General features: G+C 44.4%; 1 protein-coding gene across 1 annotated transcript; it reads left to right on the plus strand.

The window, feature by feature from the left end:
• Positions 1-64: 64 nt before the first annotated feature.
• Positions 65-12,295, plus strand: ECD (ecdysoneless cell cycle regulator). The gene is made up of 13 exons (XM_075717600.1): positions 65-257; positions 1,795-1,912; positions 2,117-2,204; positions 3,847-4,025; positions 4,782-4,974; positions 5,855-5,983; positions 6,490-6,615; positions 7,581-7,666; positions 8,457-8,563; positions 8,928-9,105; positions 10,491-10,558; positions 10,687-10,907; positions 11,494-12,295. Exons 1-13 carry the CDS (start codon positions 65-67, stop codon positions 11,722-11,724), a joined length of 1,917 nt encoding a protein of 638 aa, XP_075573715.1. The 3' UTR covers positions 11,725-12,295.
• Positions 12,296-20,593: the final 8,298 nt, after the last annotated feature.

A 20,593-nucleotide genomic window follows, 5' to 3' on the forward strand; every position in this document is an offset into this window, starting at 1 on the left:
CCTCCGCGGAGGCGGAGCGTTACCGCCCGGCACGGCCCGGCACGGCTCGGCCCGGCCCGCCGCCATGCAGGGGATCGGGCGGGCCGCGCTGCCGGAGGACGCCGTGCGCTACCGCCTCTTCGCGGCGGCGGCGGCGGGGGGCGGCGAGGCGTTGCTGCGCCGCTGCGCCGAGGGCATCGCGGTGCGCTTCGCGCCGCTGCTGGCCGCCTACATCTGGCACTGGCAGCCCTTCCGCCTGCGCTACGTGCCGCCGCGGGGTGAGTGAGCCTCGGGGGCCGCGGGTCTGAGCCTCGGGGGCCGGCGGGAGGGAAGCGGGGGTGTCTGAGGGGAGCCCGGGGGTGCCTGAGGGGAGCCTGGCGGGAAGCGGGGGTGCCTGAGGGGAGCCCGGGGGTGTCTGAAGGGAGCCCGGGGGTGCCTGAGGGGAGCCCGGTGGGCGGGAAGCGGGGGCGTCTGAGGGGAGCCCGGGGGTGCCTGAGGGGAGCCCGGTGGGCGGGAAGCGGGGGTGCCTGAGGGGAGCCCGGTGGGAAGCGGGGGCGTCTGAGGGGAGCCCGGGGGTGCCTGAGGGGAGCCCGGTGGGAAGCGGGGGTGCCTGAGGGGAGCCCGGGGGTGTCTGAAGGGAGCCCGGGGGTGCCTGAGGGGAGCCCGGTGGGCGGGAAGCGGGGGCGTCTGAGGGGAGCCCGGGGGTGCCTGAGGGGAGCCCGGTGGGAAGCGGGGGCGTCTGAGGGGGGCCGGGGGCGTGGGAGGGGAGCTCGGAGGGAAGCGGGGGTGCCTGAGGGGAGCCCGGTGGGAAGCGGGGGCGTCTGAGGGGGGCCGGGGGCGTCGGAGGGGAGCTCGGAGGGAAGCGGGGGTGTCTGAGGGGAGCCCGGTGGGGTGGGAAGCCGGGGTGCCTGAGCGGAGCCCGGGGGCATCTGAGGGGAGCCTGGCGGGAAGCGGGGGTGCCTGAGGGGAGCCCGGCGGGAAGCGGGGGTGTCTGAGGAGAGCCCGGGGGTGTCTGAAGGGAGCCCGGGGGTGCCTGAGGGGAGCCCGGGGGTGCCTGAGGGGAGCCCGATGGGAGCCTGGGGTGCCTGAGGGGAGCCCGATGGGAAGCCGGGGTGCCTGAGGGGAGCCTGGGGTGCCTGAGGGGAGCCCGATGGGAAGCAGGGGTGCCTGAAGGGAGCCTGGGGGTGCCTGAGGGGAGCCCAGTGGGAAGCGGGGGTGCCTGAGGGGAGCCCGGGGGTGCCTGAGGGGAGCCCGGCGGGAAGCGGGGGTGCCTGAGGGGAGCCTGGGGGTGCCTGAGGGGAGCCCAGTGGGAAGCGGGGGTGTCTGAGGAGAGCCCGGGGGTGTCTGAAGGGAGCCCGATGGGAAGCGGGGGTGCCTGAGGGGAGCCCGGGGGTGCCTGAGGGGAGCCCGGCGGGAAGCGAGGGTGCCTGAGGGGAGCCTGGGGGTGCCTGAGGGGAGCCCAGTGGGAAGCGGGGGTGCCTGAGGGGAGCCCGATGGGAAGCGAGGGTGCCTGAGGGGAGCCTGGGGGTGCCTGAGGGGAGCCCGATGGGAAGCCGGGGTGCCTGAGGGGAGCCTGGGGGTGCCTGAGGGGAGCCCGATGGGAAGCCAGGGTGCCTGAGGGGAGCCCGGGGGTGCCTGAGGGGAGCCCGATGGGGAGCAGGGGTGCCTGAGGGGAGCCTGGGGGTGCCTGAGGGGAGCCCAGTGGGAAGCGGGGGTGTCTGAGGGGAGCCCGGGGGTGCCTGAGGGGAGCCCAGTGGGAAGCGGGGGTGCCTGAGGAGGCTCTGAGGCGCCTCTTCTCTCTCTGCCCCCGGCCAGGCGAGACCCCGGCGCACATCGGCGGCACCACGCTCTTCGGGGATAACGTGGAAGATGAGTGGTTCATCGTCTACCTGGTCCGGGAGATCACCAGGGAGTTCCCGGGGCTGGCGGCCAGGTGAGGGCCTGCGCCAAGGCCGTGGGTCCCGCTGAGGTGCCCGGCGGCTGGGGCAGGGGTGCTGGGGGGCAGCGCCTTTCCTGACAGGGGCTGAGGGAAAGTCGTGCCTTAATGTTAGGGAAAAAGCAGGCATGCATTTAAAAGCGTGCGTTACAGTGCCGTGCGAGGCTTTCCTTAGTAAGAAAATTATTTTTCCCTGGCCAGGATCGATGACAACGATGGGGAGTTTCTCCTGATAGAAGCAGCTGATTTTCTCCCAAAGTGGCTGAATCCTGAGAATAGTGACAACAGGGTGAGTAAAACTTCTGTACCAATTGGCAGGTTGGTCACAATGGCCTTTTACTTACCAGTTGGAGTTTTCTCTTGCACCTCCACCTAGCCAAGTGATCTGCCTGCCACTGAAAATCCAGAGTGCTATTTATCCCTTACCAGGGAAGAAACTTCTGGTCAGGGCTCAAGGCTTGTTTTAATTAACAGCATGGGTTTTTCAGCACAGTCTTGTTTTCATTCTGGTTTTAATGAGCTGCGTTATGCTTGCTGTGGATGTTGAATGAGAGACTTAACCACTGGAAACCTTAGGTACTCGATTCTGCTCTGCGTGCTCTTGCAGAATGCTGGAGTGTGTCCTGAGAAACTTCTGTAGGGATATCTGAAAATTGTTACAGATGTCAAGTGGTTTTTCTAGAATTGGTTTGTTGATGGAAGGAAGAAAGAGAACGTTCTTATACTAATGGCAAAACTGTGGAGACAAAAATAGGGAGACTACAGACCTGCCTGCTAGGCTGTGAGTCTGTGATGTTCAGCTAGATCTGACTCTTGCACAGAAATCATTCTTTAAGAGTCGTTCCATAATGCAGAGCTGCCTGAACTTTTTAAAACTTGCTACTCACGGTGGCAGATATGAAGGCAGTGAAGCTGTCGTGCTGTTGACTGATTTGTAAGATCAGTAGGTCTGGCCAGCTTTCCCTTTTCTAGGTTACTGGAGTGCGGGGAAAGCTTGGATAACATGGGAACTATGGAATATATTTGGCAGTGTAATACAAACATACCATATTGTTCGCCTTGGGAGCACTCTTGGATCCACCTGAGCTTTCTAGCCGTGCTATAGCCACTTGGATTTTTTTTTTTATCATATTCTCGAGTGCTCAGGCGTGAGGGTTTGCTGCTCAGGACTGGAGTGCTGTTGACTCTACAAGGAGACAGCCTGGGTCTGGCACAGGTGAATTAATGAGCGGACTCCTTCACCTGGAGCCTGCAGCCAGATCGCCTTGCCGTCACTGAGTTTCTTGGCAGTGGATGTAAATGGAAATAATTTATTTTTTCATTAGCAAAGATCTGTTTAATTGTTTTTTTCCTCCCACAAGACTCTTAAAAAGAAAAGGGGCGGAAAACAACGCAAAAATTAATTGCAAACCTGTATCTGGACTATCAGCACTATATTTTCCTTCCGTTTGAAGGAACAGAGGGAGTGAGAGAGTTGATAATGTTACAGTCAGTTCTTTTGTTAGGATCAGGAACCAACAGAAATCATGTGTAGCCCCTGAAATAATGCTTTTTAGTCCTGGTCCTATTCTTCAGCAGTTAGGTTATGCTGTTTGTTTCTCTTGAAGCAAATCTCTAGTTGAAGAGAAACTTTTGGTATTACTATAATTAAGGAAACAAGATATATTTGACCAAACTTGTTGCAGTTAAAATAGGGGGTTTTATTTACTGGTTGGATCATGATCTCTGGCATCTGTATTTACCTTATCTCTCATTTTAAAAAAAAAAAAAAAAACCAACAGAAACCCCCCCAGCTGTTTCCTGTATTTTTCTATTTGTACTTCAGTATCTTCTGTGTTTAAACAAATACATCCATATATGAAATGAAGTTTTGCATCGTTTAGTGTGTGACCGTTCTTATCCCGTCTGATGAGAATGTTCCTGTCTGCCAGGTGTTCTTCTACAAAGGAGAACTGCACATCATTCCGCTGTCAGAGACTCACGAGGAGGAATGCGACCTATCTGCTGCCAGTCCAACAATCTCACAGGCGTTAACGCTGTTATCCAGCCGTTCGGAGGAGTTCCTGGCCGCAGAACCCATCAGAACAGCAGTGTATAAACGCATCAGTGGGTACGTGGGTGTTTTTTATTTTGGTCTTCTGCAATAGTAAGCTTTGATTCTGGGCTGTCTGGGGTACTTCCTTGCAGTCAGTCGTTTTCCTGTTAGATGTGATATAGTTGCTTCCTTTTCAGAAACCACCAGCTAGAAGTTTTTCTGTGGCATTCTTCTAAAAAGGGGGACCAATGTCCTGTAGGCTGTACTGTGATCTGGGGGCTCCAAAAGTGGTTCACTGCTATGATGCCACACCTGACAACAAGAGTTTATTCTTCCTTCGCATCCTTCTTGTACTGAAAGATCTGAAAGTTCTGTGAGCCTTTAGGAGCCCTTTGCAGGGGGAGAAAGAGGATCACGAACTAAAATGTAGAACCAGCACGCTTTTCAGAGCGTCAGCTTGTCACAGGTGTGTTCAGCACTGTACGTCATTTTTTTGCAAGGATTTGACAGCGCGAGCCAGATGACTTCTGCAACTCAGGTGTGATGAAGTATACTGTTTAGCTGGACATGTTAGTCAGGTTCACAGCGATTCATCTTACCAATGTGGGGATTAAATTTTTATTAGCCGTGTGTATTTATATATGTGTATATATATAAACAGACATCCCAGGTGTTAGATTAGCTGAGTTTTAACTTTGGTTTAGAATAATCTTCTGGCACTTGGCCCATAATATAGATTAATATTGAAGTGAAAATAGGAGTAATAATTAAAAAGGAGTGATTTGGGCTTGCAATACACTTAATACGCTACGTTGCTATTGTACGATACAGGTATCCTGAGAAAATTCAGGCCTCGTTTCACCGAGCCCACTGCTACATTCCGGCAGGCATTGCGGCGGTGCTGAGGCAGCGCCCTTCGCTGGTGGCTGCAGCAGTCCAGGCCTTTTACCTGCGAGATCCTGTAGATCTACGAGCATGTCGCTCTTTTCAAACTTTTCCTCCAGACAGGCGTGTGATGACTGTAGTAAGTGATCCTTCTAATGCAGCTTGTCTCTTAATTGGGTTCTGTAACTGACGGAGGTTCTGTGGTCAAGTGGTATAAATATGTGAATTTAATTTTTAAAATAGCGTGTTTTCTGATTATTTTTTTTCTTTTGATGCTAGACATGAATTTCCAGTTCATTACTTTAATAGCATTTCTGCCTTCATATTGACATGGCTAGACTTTCAAATGGCTAATCATGAGAGAAGTGTTTCTGAAATCAGCGGTTACTGCTCATAGTTCCTCTGCTGAAATGCTTGCTATGTAAATTGGTCTGTTTCTGTGGTCAGAGCAGTTTGACAGCACTGCCAGCCAACATAAGGAGTTGCACCTAACTACCCCTAGGTGTTCATTCCAAGGCTTTTCACCTTCTCAGCTGTGCTTACGCAGCTCTGTGAAAGCTATTTTATGAAGTGTTTTATAAGCATTGTCCGAGCAGTGTTGTATCTGGTATGTTTGCATTGCACAGTTATACCCCTAGACTCCTGAAAATAAGTTTCGGAGTCATTTTAGACTTCTAGACTGTTTTTGAAATCTCAGCTTTCGTTAATTGAAGAGAGTCCTTACATTTTTCAAAAATACACCTTGTTGGCATCAATACTGAGGATTTTTTTAACATATTTAGGCTGCATGAAGTTCACATTTATTTAGAGATGTCAACTTGGAATATACTTTGTAAGATCTGAAAAGCAACCTATCTTAGGGAAACATTTCTAAGTTGTATTTTGAATACAATCTCAGGTATTGTCTGTGATATTGGGGCTTTAAAACGAAATTTAGATGAGGCTGGTGGGAAGTTGATGCCTGCACACAACACAGTCATGCTGCAGTCAGTGTTTTTCTTTTGCTCTGGCTTTTTCAGGTTACTTTCACAAAGTGTTTATATGCACAACTGGTGCAGCAGAAATTTGTTCCGGATAGACGCAGTGGATACACACTGCCCCTCCCATCTCAACCTCAATACAAAGCCTATGAACTGGGCATGAAACTGGTAATTATTTTTTATAAGTTTTCTACTTAGTCTTCAGCTTGCTTGTTTATGTACATCTGAGGAATGACTCTTTGCTTCTAAGTTGCCTGCTTGTGCAGAAAAAATGCGAGCAAGTTTGCAGTTACCATTTTTCTGGAAGTACGGTATCACGGGAGTTTTCTTTTAGAGAATAGAGCACTCTTGTACTTCCATAGGTCACAAATACAGGTAAAGTCTTCATGCTTATGTGAGGAGTAGCTTGTGCGCTATAGATCTGTCTTGTAGGTTGCTTTGCCCATGTAGAGAAACTTTGCAGAGTCAAAGTGATCCATTATTGCTGCAGAAAGGCAGATTCCAACTTCCAAGGCAAGATACTGCTGCCTGACGTAGAATTTGGTTTGGCACCTACTTCTCAAATGGTATCTCATCAGGAGCTCGATGACAGTCAGTTCTTTATGCAGTCATTTAAAGGTGCACTTAAATTTGTCACATCTTGAGAGCCTCTTGTTGTTGCATCCCTTATACAGGCTCATGGCTTTGAAATTTTGTGCTCCAAGTGCAGTAAAGTATCTCCTGATTCCAAGAAAAATGTGTTAAGCGGTCCCCTGTGGGAGCGATTCCTCAGCAGCCTGAAGGAAAAAAACTACTTCAAGGTGAAGTTGTGTGTGTGTGTGTCTTTTAAACATTCCTGGAAAAACACGTTTTGGCTCTCAAACTTATGTAAATTGTTACAGCAGGGCAAGAAATGTAATGCTTCTGTCTGTGGAAAATGAATTAATGTCTATAAAGGAGATATGTGGAGTTTGTTCCCCTTTGAAATTAATTGATTTCTTTTGGAAATTAAAAAGGAAAAAGCAGGATTTGGGGATGGATTCATTCATCTGAAGAAAGGAGAAATACACTTGAATAAAGGAAATCACAGTATGGTTGTGTGTCAGTATAGCTTTTTTCACTGTTTTACATTTCATTTGCATGCCTCTAGAATTAAATATTCTTAAAGATCTATACCTAACACCCATGGACCCATTTGGGCCCATGTAAGTGTATTTTTTGTTTATGTGGGTTTTGTGGGGTTTGTTTTTTGGTTTTTTTCTTGGTTTTTTTTTTAAAGATGCCTTTGACTACTTATTTGAAGTTCATAAATGGGACATAAATCGGTTATTTATTTGAAGGTTATAAAATTGGACAACTCTATCAGAATGCTTAGGTTAATATCTTTTAAATAGAGGAAAAGGGGAATATTATTACAGTACTGCAGTGCCACTTCTGTGGATAATTCCCAAACGCCAGGAGATTCATTCACAATTCCTGTACAATTGTAACCTGGGCGTGGTACGTCCACCCTGTGGTGGGAATCACGGTATTGTCTTTGATTGTTTTTAGTGTACACCATATGATACTGCAGCATGAGACTTCAGTTTGTATTTGACTGTGAAAACACCTTATGCCCATTTCCTATATTCTGTTCCAAGTATAGATGGCAAAGCAGTATTACTTGTTTTGATTTTCTCAGCACTAAATTTCTGTGTGACAAATAGTCATCGTTATGAAGCCTGACTGTGAAAAGGAAAAGGAGGGAGAATTGTTCAGATGCATACTTGTGACTTGCATTAAATAGGGAGAAATGGAAGGATCTGCTAAGTACTTGGAACTGTTGCATATGGCAGAAGATTACTTCCAGCAATCTGTTACCAAGCCAGAAAGGTAAGAGCTACTTGAAATTCATGAGTAATCATACACAGTACCTACAAGTACTTTAACTTAGCTTTTTTAATACTTGTTAACAAAAAACCTGAACCCTTTTCTCCATTGTACACTTAACATAGGTGCTGTGGCTAGAACATGTGGGTATTATTCCTCTAGAATACTGTCTACTAGTAGAAGTTCTTGCCTGAGTAACTATTTATCTTGGTTTTGTAAAATGCTCAGCTATTCCAAGTGGGTTAAGAGGGGACTGAGAAGCATCATTTGGTTGGCTGGCTATAGAAGGCGTTTAAAAGTTTCACTGAAAAGCAATCCCAGTGAATAGTAAATACGGAGTAATCTGCCTCCTTTACTCAAGACAGGCAGCTGGCTGTAGATTTCTCCAAAAGATCACATCCAAAAAATAAATCATTACGAAAATATCTGAGGGTTTGCCAGCTCATAATATCTCGTCTGTTAGTTGCTCGAATTTCCAGTCTGTACTGTTTGGGATCTGGCAATCCTAATGTTTACCAAGATAAAATAAGTATAAAGAACAAAGGAAACATGAGAAGTTGGCTTTGGAGCCACCAACAAGAAATTACAGCGATTGACTGTGCCTTGTTTTGGTGTTAATACTATCTGTGTAGTATTCTGCTACTTCCCCCAAATTCACTTATCTTTTTGACGTATTTGCACAGAAGGAATAGTGCGGAATTTGAGTGAAAACTTGCATGTAGAGTGTGTGATGCCATTGGCATTGTAATGCTAGTAAAAATCCGTTTCAGTGAATTGAATTTTTTTCTTCTAGCTCTGTTGAAATAAACCCAGGTGATGAAATCTTGACATTGCTACAGACAACAACCATTGATATGAAGGAACTGGAGAGAGAAGCAGCTTGTCTTCCTCCAGAGGATGGTGAGCAGGATCGGGGGGTGGACTATACCTATCACAAATGATTATTTGTGGGGGGAGAGGGTGAATGTTCACAGCACTGTACCAGTCTCTGTATTTCTGCTTAGTTTGTCTCCTGTCCTGTGACTGCTAGAGCTGTTATTGGGCTGTCATTTAAGATTGAGGCATCCAGTTCATTTGTGTAAGCTGCAAAGCTTGGGCCTGTGAATTGGTAGGATTTGCGATCCAGTTTCCGGTTTGATACCACTAGATCAGTAACACCATGCATGCTTACACCAGATCTAGTACTTCATCTCAACTGTCTACCAGACAGTTTGTGGGCTAACAGACTTGTGCAGAATAACAAATATGACCTATATTCTTTCAGATGACAGTTGGCTGGAGATTACACCAGATGATCTAGATCAGATGCTGAAGGAGGCAAGAAATGAGTCCCTTCCTTCCTCAAATGAGGACGAGCAGGAATATGACTTGGAAACAGTCGCTGAAAGTATGAAGGCTTTTGTATCCAAAGTCTCAACGCATGAAGGAGCAGAAATGCCATGGTAGTAGTGTTTTTAAGTTTGGTGTCTGGTGTGGAATGTGTTTTCATTCTGCTGCAGCCCTTTGCTTGATTCTGTAATGCAGTGAGTCCAAGTTTGAAAGTGTTCTACTTAGCAGAGGCCTGAAACAAACCCATGTTGGTAATGAATACTTAACATTTAATAATTAGTTGCTTTTAAACCAGCTTGGTGACTGCTCTGACACTGGCGCAGGTAACAGTGCTGGAAGTTGTGCTATTTTCCAGCACTCTTACTTAGTTTGGTTCGTAAAATTTTTTTCAGTCCTTTTAAGTTGAAGGCTTACTGGTTTTCATTATCTTAGTTCTTAGCGCTGTTATTAAAATGTACATCTCAAGTTCATTTGCGCTGAAGTCTTACCGCCAGGAAGGACTAACTATTCAGACTGCTAAGATTCTTCTGATGAGGATGTGCAGAAATAAAAATGAAACTTAAGTTGAGGGAATCTGTGAATTAAGACTGTTGATTTTTGTGGTACAGCTGTATTTAGATTTCCTGTGGATTAGTGTTTTGAATACACTGGGCCTGTTTTTGCACTACTGAAGCACATACTGTACACCTTGAAGCGGGAGGAAAGAATCACTGTGGATCCCTCTCATTGTTCCCAACAGTGGAAGAAAAGTGCTAACTGAAGATACTTAACTATTTAGACAACAGCAGAATGCTGCTAAATTGTTGGAGTTAGGAAAGTGTGTGTGAATGTTGCGTGGACAGGCCTTTGATTTTAAAAACCAAAGAGTTAGGTAGTAGCATATTGTCCAGGTTCTTTTTAAGAGCTTTAATATTGAGAGAATAATGCTCTGTAAGCTGTATCAAGTGTATAAGGGTCTAATCAATTTATGCTCTGAACTGTTGATCCTTTTAAATGAGTGTTGGGGTCAATGTCTGAGTTACAATGTAGGTTTTTTCAGTTATTTAAAAAACAAAAAAATCACAACAACAACAAAAGGCAAACCACTGAGCCTTAAGAAAGACCAGAATGAAGCCTTTAGTGTTCTTTCTAGGCAGGAGACCTCAGAGATTCTCAGCTTCTTAAATCGTTGTCTAAGGTATAACACCACCACTTTGTTCCAGAAGGATTCAGGCATGCTTATTTTGGTTGTCTTCAGTGCAATTTTTGTTTGACCACGACAAACAATTAAAGTTGTTGGTTTTATTTTCTCTTTCATGCCAGGAATTCTTCCACTGCTGTTTCATTTCTAATTCATACAGGCCTCAGACTTGTAAGCACTTCCAAGACCATCATCAGTTCAAATGTCCCAACTTTAAACTAGGCTTGAGAGAAATCAGTATGCCATCTGGTTTATGCCTGTGTCAGGCTTCTGCAAGTGTAACAGCTTTATTTATTTAAAAATATTTTTGTGTTTCAGGTCATCAGATGAATCCCATGTTACCTTTGACGTGGATTCTTTTACAAAAGCGTTAGACAGAATTTTAGGTAAGATTGCTTCTTTGTTTCTTTTGTCAGAATATCTCATGGTTATTTGGCTTCCCTGGGTTTTCTGATCACCCATGGACACTGCACTGATTTGTTTGCTATCAGTACTGACACAAAATAATACATAGGGGCAGACTCGGAAGAGCTGGATTCTGATGATCTGGATGAAGAAGAGGAGTTTGACTTCTCAGATGAGGATGATGAAGACTTAGATGCTGAAAATCAAAGGCGAGACGAGAAGCTATCACCTAATGAACTTATAGGCAGTCTCAAGTCATATATGAATGAGATGGACCGTGAACTGGCACACACCAACGTTGGTAAAAATTTCACCACCCAAAAGAAAGGGGTAAGTATGCCTTGAGTTCTAGTTTGTAGCATAATAGTTTTGAGAGCTTTAGTAGGAAAGAGGAAATATGCTAAAATTGGTCAGTCTGAGTAACATGATCAAACACGTCTGTTTTCTGATCATGTGCTAACTAATTATTAAAAAAAAAAAGCCCATGTGCAAGCAAAATATGCTGCAGTTGCACCACGGTATATTTGGGGGGGGGGGGGGGGGGGGAAGCTAAGCTTTAACTTGCACATCGTTTCCAAGACTTAGGTTCCTTTCCCTGTCTTACCCTGTTCTAGTAGTAAGGCAAGCAGCCGCAGCTCGACTTCTTGAGTTCCTGTAGTAGATTACTCCCATAGGAAGCTGAGCCAGGACTCGGTAACCCTCTCTGTCCTTCTCTTGGAACTTAATCGGTGTAATGGAAAGTGATGATTTTTAACTGGCATGAGCGTTTGGTGACTAAATTCCTGTCTGTCAAGACAGTGTGGAACGTACTGAACTTTGGCTGCAGAACTGTTTCCTTTGTTTCTCTTGTGGTTTGTCTCTTTTTTTAGACCCATTTATACAATTTGGTAAAACTTTCTCTTTATACTTACTATAGGCAAGTTCTGTTGATGCAACTACGTCTCAAAATGCTGGCCCTGATTCTGGAGCTGAAGATCCCGAGTTGACACCAGTTGATGTGGATATGAACCTAGTAGCTAACCTGCTTGAATCCTACAGTGCTCAGTCCGGACTGGCAGGACCCACCTCTAACATTTTACAGAGCATGGGCGTGTATTTACCTGAAAATGCAGATCGTATTGGCTCTAATAAGGGAGCAACAGAATAAAAGACTGTCTTAATTCAGAAGACATGGCTGACTGAGAAATGAAGCAGAGAAAGACTAGCAGTATTTGGAAGAAGAGACAAAAGGTTTGAATTTAAAGCATTTTATGCATTAGTTACGTGTGACTTTAAAGATGCAAAGTGAATTTACCTGCAAGAGCCCTCTGTTTGGATACTATCTTGGATAGAAATTGGATTTTTCCAGTGCTAACGTGTTTTCAGAAAACTGAAAAGTGATGTCGTGACTTGAATGAAACTTCTATTATAAAACCTGTCTTCCAATTTTTCAAATCAACGATCCAATTTGCCGTATTTCTAAAATGTCCTTTTACCCATTACTAGGTGGTTTCAATAGCTGGAAAGCAGTTCACGTTCTGAAAATGCTCCTGCCTTCAGGGGGAGGTGGAGGAATACCATATTATAGGAACAGTGTTCTCTTGTGGATTTGGGAATGCTGGTTAAATGTTCAGCAGACACTTAATCGCTTTTCCAAAAGTACAGTGCTTCATTGTAAGAACTTCTGATAATTACTGTAAGAATCTGTTCTTTATTAACCGGGAGGATTTGAAGAATAATTGAATATGTAAATATTGGCTATAAGTATTTTCTGAATTTATTTAAATAAAACCAGAAATACAGCTTGATTACTGGAGGTGTTTTGGGTTTGGGTTTTTTTCTCTTTGAAGGTATGCATAACTTCCTCAGTGCAGTATCAGAAGTTCTTGGAGTTAAAGCATTTTCATAATCGGGCATTTTTTGAATTCCGTTATTGCTGAATGTTGGTATCGTGCCAGCAGTAGCTGTATAGGAGCCCAGTCTGAACCATTTAGTTTTGGTTTTCAGTGAAAATGTAGCTAGAAGGCGTTCAGCACGTTGCTTTCATGTGTGTCCTGGTTTCGGCTGGGATAGAGTTAATTTTCTTCCCAGTAGCAGGCACAGTGCTGTGGTTTGGATTTAGTAGGAGAAGAATGCTGATAACACGCTGATGGTTTAGTTGTTGCTCAGCGCTGCTTATGCCAGGCAAGGACTTTTCAGCTTCCCCTGCTCTGCCAGGGGCACAAGAAGCTGGGAGGGGGCACAGCCAGAAGAGTTGATCCCAACTGCCCCAAGGGCCATTCCATACCATACGGCGTCATGGGCAGTATAGAAACTGGGGGGGTTGGCCGGGGAGCAGCGATCGCTGCTCGGGAACTGGCTGGGCATCGGTCGGCGGGTGGTGAGCAATTGCATTGGGCATCACTTGCTTTGTATATTATTCCTATTATTATTATATTGTTACTATTATCATTACTATTTTACTTTATTTCAATTATTAACCTGTTCTTCTCTCACCCCAGGAGTGTTTCTCACTCTTACTCCTCCAATTCTCTCCCCCATCCCATCAGGGCAGGGGCAGTGAGCGACAGCTGCGTGGTGCTGAGCTGCTGGCTGGGGCTAAACCACGACACTGTGGAATGAAAATTCTATTCTAGATATGAAGACTTAGTTTTAACAAGAGAAATTTGAAATAAAATATGTAGAAATTCTTGATATACAGACAGCAAGAATGCAGTCCTGCCAGATTTGAATTGGTTTCTACGAGTCTTGTCTTTCTTTTTCTCTTCCACACAACAATTAATCAAGTGTCTTAACTGGTAGAAGAGAAGCTCATTGGTTGAGTTTCTGGTTTTTGTTTGGTGGGGTTTTTTTAAGCATATTCAGAAAAATAGGATTCAATGATACAAAAGCCTCATTGATCCTGAAGGCATACCTAATTGCTTTTAAGGGGCTGAATTATTATTATTATTATTATTATTATTATTATTATTATTATTATTATTAGTCTGAAGGTTTGGAGTCCATTCAGATGCAGTCTGTTGTTTTAATTTTTTTGCGTGTTAAGCGTTGGCATTATTTTAACTGACAAAGCAGAATGTAGCAAAAGTTGTTTCCATGTAGGACTTGGACACTTGTTGGATGATGAGTTTCAGTATCTGACTGCCATGCCAACTGAGCGACCAATGCACAGAAAGTTCTTTGAAAGTCACACATTGGCGTAATTTCATTGAAAATCATGAGAGCTTGACAATGTACAACGAATGCTTGCTTGCTGACTTCCCTACTGATCTATGCTCATGTTTTGGTGTATTTTTTTCCCAAAAAAATTTTTGTTTGTTTTTGCAAATGACAAATATCTTGTAAAATGCTCCAGTACAATATCATAAACATTGGAGATTCTGTACATGAATGCATGAATGAATGTGGATGAAGGGTATGATGGCTATGCTACCTCCACATTTGTCCTCCATCGATGTTGTGTAAGTTACTTTGTCAACAGTTTAAGGAGAGTACCGGCAAGTTGGACAGGGATTAGAGATGGACAACAACAATTAGGAAGTATAAAGATGCCACTAAAGTTCAAGGAGTTTGGATTGCAGAGAGGTGAGGTGGAATGGGATCAAGTTAGACAAATCTACACTGGAGAAGATGGGGTAACAGGAGTTCTTGAATCTAGCAGATGAGGATAAGCAGCAGTTAGTGGTGGAGAACAGATGTACTTGAACCTTAAATAGGGTTTATGTTTTAACAGGGAAGGTAATTAACGCTGAAGCTAGATCAAATTCTCCACTGATGAGTAGTTAGATCAGGTTTAGATACTTTAAAAAATAATTCAGTTTCAAGAACATGATCACGTTTAAACTCTCTTGTGGCCTGTACTATATACAAAAGGTCAAAACAGATGAAAGGACTCTTCTACTGTAGTATGTGAAGAAAACTAATGTTCAGAACAAAGCTGCTCCTTTGGAAGCACTTCAGCTGATCTTGCTTCTTGGATAATCCAAATTCTTGGAAAAGTCCAACTTTTCCATCAGTTGGACCGTTATTTCTCCGGGGCTGTACTTTTTCCAACTATTTACATTTGTTTAGTGGCTTCACGGTGGAGACCTTCAAGACTCTGGAATTGCTCACAAGAGAATTTGCCATTGAAGAATAAGCATTTCCATGCTGCCCCCTCCACTGCTTTGAAGTAACCTATGAGGTGTTTCTGCTTTTAATTTTGAAGGAGAGTATTTTTAGTGAAGGAAGCCTGCTGGAATTAATTAGGGAAGACAAGTGCAGTGTGGTTCCCTTTCAACAGATTGCTATCAAAGTTTCCATTATATTCTAAATTAGTTTGACTAGAACTGTATTCCAACACAATTTATTTACTTTGCTCACTTGAGCTTCTGCCTTTCGTACAGCCATGTTCATCCTAGAACTTCTGACCCTTCCCAGAAATGTAGTTTTTTTTGTTTGTGGCTTGACCCCTGTAGCCCCAGTTCTGAATGGCGCAGTTGTTGACTGCTGTGTTTCAAGCAAGAAAACAAATAATGGATCTTTCATTTTCCAGATATGAGATGGAAGCTAATCCCAGGGGACGGCAAGACCTTTAACTTGTTAAAACTCTTCTAAACACCTGGGCAGATCGGCTGTTGCCACTCTTTCTGCCGACCAGCTTTATGGAATAGCGAGGAGCCTACGAAAGAGGGTCTTTATTTTCTCTGTGTTAATGGAGGGTGTGCAGTTCATCTCAGAAGTCAGCAGCCCACAGGCTGGCAATGTTTTCAGCAGGAGTCGAACTCCCGCCTGGTCAGTGGGGAGGAGGTATGGCGCAGGAGGAATGGTATTTAACTCCAGCTAGCTGTGTTCAAGTGCAGTTTGGTGTCAGTGATACGACCTGCTATTTGCAGTCCCTGTGCTTACATCGATCTCCTGCAAATAAACTGTTTTCAGCATTCTTGGAAGTGGACGTCAGCCTCCTCTGTTGCCATGAAAGATCACCTCCCTGCAGGGCACTTGCCTCCTGCCTTTCCTTTCTAACGCTGCAGTGTAAGAGTAACAGTTATCTCCATGGCATGTGTTAGCTGCAGTGGTGGAAAAGCATTTTTTTATGAATGTTTGCGCAGCTCCTGCTGTAACTACTTATCTAACTCATATGAGAAGCTGGATTTTGGTTTTAATAGCAGCGGAAGTCAGGGCAGGCCCCTTGTACCACCTCAGGATCCCTTGGGATGCTGCAAAAGCTGCAGCAGCAGCTGCCCTCCCTCTTGCCATTTACATCTTTGGAATGGAACACAAGAGCATCTGTTCTGGCAGGTCGGCAATGGAAATTTCTTTCTTTTTCCAACTGTGTTTATTCCCCTAAGAACATATCACCATGGAGGGCAGATGGGGTTCTCAGCTTAAACAGCAGAATGCAGAGCTATTGGAAAAAAGTGGATTGCTCAAGAATATGAGAAGTCAGGGGTGTGAGGCCTAACACATCACTGTAGTTGATGTGCATCAAGTGTGTTCCTCAGCCACCAGCTGAGGAACCCGATTACCACCCTTTGAGGATGGAGAAGCTCTCCTAGTACAGATTCCAGGTGCCAAGAGTGGATAATTAGTTCAAGAGCAAAACCCTGCTTTCAGGGCAAATAACCGAGATTGCTGTTGTGGGCATGATTCGTTTTATCTTGTGTTTGAATTCTTACAGTAACATACAGTAACAACTTGTCCTGTTGAAATAGGATAGAAACAACAGGCAGATGTAGGAATATGTGCTGGCTGTGCTCCAGGCTACGAAACTGTTTTGTGGAGCGCAGTGTCATGGAAAAGGGTGTCATGAACAACTTGCAGGTTTCTGGTGTGAAACTGTAGCTAAGAAGCAAAATAATTAACGGAGGCAGAAGAATATCACGTTGTGTGTCACTCCTGTGTAAAATGTGGATTGCCATTTGGAACAGAGCCTGTACTTAAGTGGGTCAGCTCTCCCAGATGGATATTCACAATTTTGCAAGCATACAAGGCTGGGAAGTGAAGAGCAAAGCTGATGTGAAGGTAAAGCTCAGTTTATTCAGAAAAAAATATGTAGGTGACTTGACCACTGTTGCAGGTAGGAGGCAGAAAATGAGATATTTCCAGTAAAGACTTCATAATTTGACAGGGAAAAAGGAGTAATTATATCCAGTGACTGCAGTGATGTTAATCTAAATTAGTTCAGACTGGACTTTTTTTTTTTTTTTTTTTTTTTTTAATTGGTGAGGGTTATTAACCTTACCTGCAGTTATAAGGCCATACAATTATAGTGTTGGAATATAATAAGATCACTGGACTGGATGATCTTAAAGGTCTTTTCCAACCTAAATGATTCTATGATTCCATAATCTGGTTTAATCTAGGCATTCTCCATGCTGGATACTGACAGCAGCCATAGTTAACGATCATATTTCCTCAGATCATTACTGTGTACCCCTTGTGTCCGTAGACATATTTTCTTTACTAAGAAAATCTTTCCAGGTTTTTGTTGTTCAGACAGATCACAGTAACTGAATTTTGTGCAGTATCTGTTTGCTTTTTCTGTGTTCCTGTTACACAAATCAGTCAACAATGTTTCATAGGTAAAGCTGTGTAGCTGCTCTTGTCCTAGTCCAACACACATTTATTTAGCACCCTGACTGTAGTGTCCACCTTAGCGTTTATGAATTTTCAACTTCCCATTCCTTAAAAGATCTTGTTGCGATTCTTAGACTTTTATTAATAAAAGTGATGTGTGAATTTGCTCCTGTCCCTATCCCAAACCTCATCTTCTTTCCCAAACCTCTTTCTTCTTTTTCTCCTTCTATTAATACGCTAGTAAACCTTCTGGGTCCCTTTGCAATATTTTCACTCGTAGAAATAGAGCCACCTTTGCACTTCCTGCCATTAGAACGACCTTACTGTGTATCCTTCTTCTTCCCCAATCACTTCAAATGTTCCTGAAAAATCTCTTCCTTGCCTTGTCTCCTAACTTCTGCTATTTCTCTCTGTAGCTATATTTTGTTTAGATGTGAAGTTTTGTGGAGAATACTGTATAAAAAGATGCTACGTACAGTTGAGCACAAGGACCAGTGGAGAAGGACATTGTACCAGCGTTTTCTGTTCCTGTGCCCATACTGCTCTCCCTGTGAGGGAGCTGGGGAGACTTTGTGTTTCTGCCTTCTGATCTTTCTCATGTTTGTGACAGCTGATGCCAACTTCAGTTTCTCCATGTAATGATGATTCTGGATATCACTGAGTGAGTGCACCTGATTGTCTACAAAATCCCACTGATGGCTCTTAAAGAAAATGCAAGTCACACCATTTCCAGATTGGCAACTTGGCCTTTTTTTTTTTTTTTTTTTTAACCAGAAGTAGGTTTGGTGGTGCTCAGTTGTTCCCAGGTGTACGCATTGTTGCATGAATGACATCTCACAATTTTTTTTCCCTTACACAGCTGCTTGCCATCTGTTGTGAAGTTGAAAAGTGAACAAGTTTTAAATGGGAGCTGAAGGCTGGGGCTGCTGAGTTCATTTCGGCAGTGCTTCTGTCTGAAGCACTGCGAATTGTGTTTGTGTAATTACAAGCTTTTCTGATAACCTGTCCCTTGCAGCTGCCAGAGTTGAACTGCTCACGGTTACTTGAAAAATGATTACCTGAAAAATGACTTTAGCATGGTCATGTTGTCAGGGTGTTCCATTAAGCGCTCACGTCCTCTCAGGCTAAACATCAGATTGAGTATGTGTCTGCTGTGTCTCAGAGCATGTTTTAAGGTGAAGTAATCTCTTGATGCAAGAGCTTTCTCCTTGACCTGTAATGCTGAAGTGAGAGTTTCTGCCATTCAAAATGAACAAGTACCCCTCTGGGTAGGAAAATGTGACCTTTCTGTGCAGCAGCAGAGCAGCCCAAGGTGATGGGAGAGCATGTGGTAAGTGAAACAAATATTCTCAGTCTGCACCATTTCCAGGTAAGATTTTTTCTAAGCTCCCTCAGTCAGAGATAGACAAGTTGTGTCATGTGGTTTAGTTACTTTTAATCCTCTGCTGGCACCTGGAGGTGGAGATAAACATAACTTTTGTGCCCTGCTGCTTTTGGTGGGTAGGTGGAATGCTGCTCTGAACCTGCCTGTGTTGCTCTCTGAAAAGCTATTTCAAATTAATCAGATGAATGTTATTATTTTATAGCTGCCTATGTATCCTGCTGACTGGTAATGCTTGTAAACGCTAACTGGGTTGTAACGCCGCAGGCTGACTGCTTTTCAGTGGTAGGTCTTGCTCTAAGTCCCAAGCCCTTGCAGTCTCTGGAAGCAGTGGAGTCTCAGTGATTTACACAAGCCAAGTGTCCCCAAAGAGGATTCACTTGACGGATGCGTTTTTGAGAGAAATATGTTGCTACGTCCCTTTTGCCTGCTTGATATCTTTTACGTGGAAAAGCCCTGCTGTGTTTTGTTGAAGAAGCATCTGTCAGGATTTGCCCATTTGTTTTTCCAGGTCACTTGCCTTTAGGGAGCTTGTTCTATCTTGACTGCCGTGAGTGTTACTCAGGCTTCAGCCAGATTTCTGAGGCAAATGCAAGTGAGAACAATGTCTCTCTCATCTTGTTTTTCTGTCCTGTTCATGGCTGTGTATTGCCTATAATCATTCCTGCTTTTTTAACATCAGGAATAGAGGCCGCCATTATGGCTTCATACCTAAGCCAAAAGGGTATGGATTAAGGATTTTTTTAAAACTGTTTAAAATTTGAGGACCTTTAAAAGATGTGATGGGAATACTGCTTTGGAGTTGCTCTGGCTCTACAAAAAAAAAAAAAAGTGTTTGACTAGATTGAAAAGACTTTTTTTCTAATTGATAATTAAAAGGAACATGCAGACATTTAAAACTGTGTTTTAAAAGGTAAGTCACAGAAGCAAACAAATGAGAAAATAGCTTTGCTTTTCCTCTTAAATTTCGTCTTATAGAAAACGGGCGGTAACTGATGAAATCCGAAAAAGCCTGGTATAGTCAGAGCATGGGATGGAACGCAACTCTTAGTGTTGTCCTGAAGTTTGTGGATATCTAGCACCCTCAGGCTGGGCAGTGTCTGGCCCACCGGCATGGAGCAAGGGGGCTGCAGTACTGATCACATCTCCTGTGACCAGCCTGTCTTCTGCTGTGTCTCAAAATCTTGGTGGTGCCCACGCCACCCCAAAGGGACACCCTACCAGGACGGGTCTGTGTCAGCAAGGTAGAAGGGACAGTTCTGAAGGAGCTGGTGTCAGTCAGTACTTGCTCTCTTTCAGTTAGAGCTCACTGATAGCCTGCATGTTGATGTTAAAAACCATCATTTAATAAGCAGAGTAACCCAATGTTTCCCAAACACAGGTGAATTTTCCCTGATGTTGAATCTGATCACACTGTAGCTGGTTTGACAAAGGCAGACGCTGCAAATATGTACTGTAAAAGTACAAAACCAAACCACACACAGCTCAGATTACTGCAGTAGTCACACAGCCGTTCATCCTTTCACTCATACATACTACTTTTCGCTGCTTTTACTTCTTTTGTCCTTTTTCTGCCACTGGGAGAACAGATCATGTGTGGATATTAAAAGCTACAAAGTACGTCGAGCTGGATGTTGTACACTGGAAGCAAGCTTGGGGCACATGAATGGACTACATAAGGATGAGCTGGGAAGGCATTAAGGAGAAGTAGGACGGAGGATGAGAAGTGGGAATATCTTGCTGGCGGGTATCTAACTGTTCAATATCTTCTACCGCAGAGAAGGGGAAGAAAGGAGTGAGGCTGAAAATGAAAATGGCAGATTCCAGGAATGAGAGAGGAAGAGAGAAATGCTGGGGAATTAAAATGGTGTGATGGGAGAGAAAACAGGAGGAACTACAATGAAGAGAGGCAGCGAGACATGTTTCAAAGGCCACTGGACGCAGGAGTGTTGCAGTTAAGTTCAGTGGTGCGTGGGCTCCTGTGGTATGTCTGGCTGGGCTGGAGGGAAGGAAGCAATGCCCTTGGCTCTACCAGAGTACATTCTTAGCAGGATGACTGACAGATTGAGTGCACAAACACGAAAGACGTGCTTTGACG

The sequence above is a fragment of the Pelecanus crispus genome, chromosome 10, assembly GCF_030463565.1.
Source record: "Pelecanus crispus isolate bPelCri1 chromosome 10, bPelCri1.pri, whole genome shotgun sequence".
Classification (NCBI taxonomy): domain Eukaryota; kingdom Metazoa; phylum Chordata; class Aves; order Pelecaniformes; family Pelecanidae; genus Pelecanus; species Pelecanus crispus.

Bases quoted from the DNA above. Each gene is read 5' to 3' on its own strand.
- ECD (XM_075717600.1), top strand. From the start codon at position 65: ATGCAGGGGATCGGGCGGGCCGCGCTGCCGGAGGACGCCGTGCGCTAC. The intron at 2,205-3,846 runs GTGAGTAAAACT...CCTGTCTGCCAG, and splicing joins CTGAGAATAGTGACAACAGG to GTGTTCTTCTACAAAGGAGA. The intron at 6,616-7,580 runs GTGAAGTTGTGT...TGCATTAAATAG, and splicing joins AGGAAAAAAACTACTTCAAG to GGAGAAATGGAAGGATCTGC.